At 30.4% G+C, this 3630-nt stretch overlaps 1 protein-coding gene across 1 annotated transcript; it reads right to left on the reverse strand.

Annotated features, from left to right (window-relative positions):
* Positions 1-856: 856 nt before the first annotated feature.
* LOC131642923 (organic cation/carnitine transporter 3-like) lies at positions 857-3360 on the reverse strand. Its single transcript, XM_058913083.1, has 2 exons — positions 3196-3360; positions 857-2542 (listed from the first exon to the last, which is right to left on the reverse strand). Exons 1-2 carry the CDS (start codon positions 3247-3249, stop codon positions 1067-1069), a joined length of 1530 nt encoding a protein of 509 aa, XP_058769066.1. The 5' UTR covers positions 3250-3360; the 3' UTR covers positions 857-1066.
* Between the last annotated feature and the right edge of the window lie 270 nt (positions 3361-3630).

The raw sequence follows: 3630 nt of genomic DNA on the forward strand, positions 1-3630 counted from the left end.
AGTAGGGTTTATGTAGGGGTCTCCGAGTAACATAGTACTATTTCTACGACTTTTGTAAAAATCCGTTATTTTACTTAAGGTTGATTTCAGTTGGCTAGTAATTTCCTTGTTCCGAACTTTTTGTTCTATTTTTGTAAGCGGGTTCGAGTACCCCTAGTACTCGTTATATATTATTCCTTGCTTATAAAAAAAAAAAAAAAAGTAACATAGTACTATTGTATTTATTTTCCTGTCTGCTGTTTGAAAAATATCTGTATTCAATTTGAAAAATATCTAACTATTATCCTTTAAAAATTATATATCATATTTATTATTTATCTCACTATCATACATAAAGATCGGAAGAAAAAAAATGCAAATTCATAGAAATCTGTACCGTTCTCTTTAATATTTTTTATTTTATAAATTAAACGCACTCGTAATTCTTTAATTTCATTATTCATATCATTATCTTTTGCAAATATTAACAACAAAATAATAACCTATTTATTGTGAGTGTTTTTTTGTTTTTAATATTTTTAAAATGTGAGTTCAATTATAATTATCAATAATATATTAATTTGAGTCTACAAAATAATAGAATGTCAAATAAAAAGGATTTGTGCTCACACATACAAGTAAAAGAGTGAAAAAATGATTTAAATAATATGTATTTTGATGCTTGTGTTCAAATTATTTTTATATTTTAAGGTTAGAAATCAGTACGCATCAATGTTAATTTTTTTAAAGAAAAACTTTATTGTCTATTGTAATTTTTTCATGAGTTAATCTATGTAATTAGGCGGAAAAAATATTTGATATATAAAAAACAATTCATTTAGAGTATAGTGTTATGGATCAAGACTCATTCATTATGCTGATTTAAATTATTTTCAACTCATGACATACAAAGCAAAACTAAAAACCATGTTTTATTTCACAAGACAGTTTATTTATTAATATTCGTTGACTTAAAAAGTTAAGATCATAGGCTCTTACATAAAAACCTAAGACAAAAGAAAGCTTCAACACAATACAACAAATTAAACGAACCTAAGCATAATAAAAACATACCCTATTACAAATATCACATTACATAGCTTTTTTCTTTTCTCTCTTGTTGATCCATGGTATCACAAAGTGCTAGTCCTTTGGTTTCAGGCAAACCAAGCAAAGTAACACAAGACAATATGATAACAACACCAAACACACCATAAGAGAATGCATCATTTTTTCTTCCGGCAGATATCAAAAAAGGACTGAAAATGTTGCCAAAAACAATTGCTTGTCTCACCAACGACGTCGTCGTGTTCCTCACACTCGTCGGAAATAGCTCTATGATGTAAATTAGAAACACATTATAAGCCGTGCAAGCGCTGAAAAACGATATCAACGCTAACCCTACTTTGAGTCCTTGTAATCTTGAACCAGCAACAACGCACAAAACACAACTAATGCCACTCGCTAGAGAAAATGAGAGAATTGACGGCTTTCTTTGTCGATTCTCTAAGAAATAAGTAGCGACGCAAGATGGTATTTCCATTAAGGCGTTGAACACAACGGCTAAGTAAATGTCGAATCCTAAATTTCCAACGGCTAATGGCATACCAAAATAAACTATTCCAATTCCAATACCAAGCACCATAATTGCAAGCATTCTTTTCAAAGCCCATCTTCTCTCAAACAACGTTGTAATTGACGAGTAAAGTTGAAAAACCGAAGCCTTCTGTTTAGGGGGTGCGCTTAGCAATAAACTCGCGGTTAAATCCTCATTTTCTTGTGAAGTCATCCCTTTAAGCATTGCAATAGCTTCTTGATTTCTTCCTTGCATTAGAAGCCACCTTGGGGACTCGGTAACAAAAAAATAACCAACAACTGAGTAAATTATAGCCGGAATCGATGTCCAAATATAAATATTTTTCCACGAAGAAAATCGAAAAATATAAGCTACACCGGGTAAAGACATGTACCCTAACGTGAAGCAAAAATATTCAACAATTCCAACGGTGAACCTCCATTCCGTACTAACTTTCTCCGTTAACAAAACAAGAACACATGTTCCAATTGACGCACGCCAGAATCCGATGAGGAATTTGAAACCCGAGTAAATCCAAACATTGGTGGAAAACACAATGACGATCGAGGCTACCGACATCGATAAACAAGAGAGAATCAACATGTTTTTTCTTCCAAGTGATGTATCAGCCAAAGTTGCCAAAGCAAAAGTACCAATAAGACAACCAATGAAGAATGAAGATTGAGGTAAACCTATGATGAAGTCACTTGCACACTCAAGATGGAATTGAGATATGATTGTTTTTTGTGATGGTCCATCCCATGCCCATGAAGATTTCGGAATCTTGCAGATGTCCGAATTCGAATTGCATAATGTTGAATTTGTGCAATGCCATGTCGGATAATCATCGGTGTAAATCGTTATGAATGCTTGTTGTGCATCGAAGAACATCGCGAATGATACGAGAATGCATTGCACAAATTCTACCCATCCAAATGTTCCTAAGCTTCTCTCTATCATTTCATCTGATGAAGGAATCTCTTTTTCCTTCACAAGTGTTCAAAAACAATGGATTAAATTGTAAAATATGATTATGAAATTAAATTGAATGAAATTAAAATTATGTTTATATTACAAATTTACAATCCATGGTAAAATAACAAAGAAGTAGGGTAAGTATTCATAAAATGCTTCAAGAACATGTCAATAAGGGAATAAATTCAGAAAGACAAATAAGTTGATTCATGTCATAATCAATTTTTTTTAAGCAATCAATCATTTTCACGTCTTAAAACACATATTATTCATATATTGAAATATTTTGACCTAACACATATTATTCAAAATATCACAGCCATCTTTCAAAAAAAAAAAACATTTCTACCTAAAACTTCTACAAATTTGCAACTATCATCACTATGAAATAAAATACTAGGACTTGCACTGTTTTAGATAGTTATTATTTAATCATGAAAATAGATTGAAAAGTCTAATGAAAATGAGTGTAAATATGTATACTTTTTTTTTTTTTTAAATCAGCTTTTGGTTGATAAATAATTTATAAAAAAACTTAACTAGAATAGAGGGTTTTAACAATAAATTAATTAAACTTAATATGATTTTGATTATGAAGAAATAGCTAACATTTTCAACAATAAATAAAAAATAAATAAATTTTAACAAAGATGAAGATAACATACATATTCATCTTTAGCTAGGCGTGTTGAATCAGGAAGTTCTTCAATAGATGCCATATCCAAATAAAGAAGTTCTTAATCTTCTTCTAAATGATTATCTTGTCTCTCTTCTTCTAAAAGGAAGAAGCCATTTTTTGTCTCTTGTTTGAAATGATTGTATTCTCAATTTATAACCTTTTTGTTATAACTGATTTGCTCAAATTAAATTCACCCTCCAACTTGGTGTCACTCATTTATGACAATGTTTGGTTTACACTTTTATTGCAACATAATTATATTGGGTGAAACGAGAGGGATAGATCATATGTAACTCCCGTCTAGTGAGGCTACTCACTACTACCTCAATTTCTTTTTTCAATGATGACAAATCAAAGATCAATTAAAAAAAACGTTTGTTTGTTTAATGTTTGATATATTTCAAATAAATATTGTTAGAAC

The sequence above is a fragment of the Vicia villosa genome, unplaced genomic scaffold, assembly GCF_029867415.1.
Source record: "Vicia villosa cultivar HV-30 ecotype Madison, WI unplaced genomic scaffold, Vvil1.0 ctg.006118F_1_1, whole genome shotgun sequence".
Lineage (NCBI taxonomy): Eukaryota > Viridiplantae > Streptophyta > Magnoliopsida > Fabales > Fabaceae > Vicia > Vicia villosa.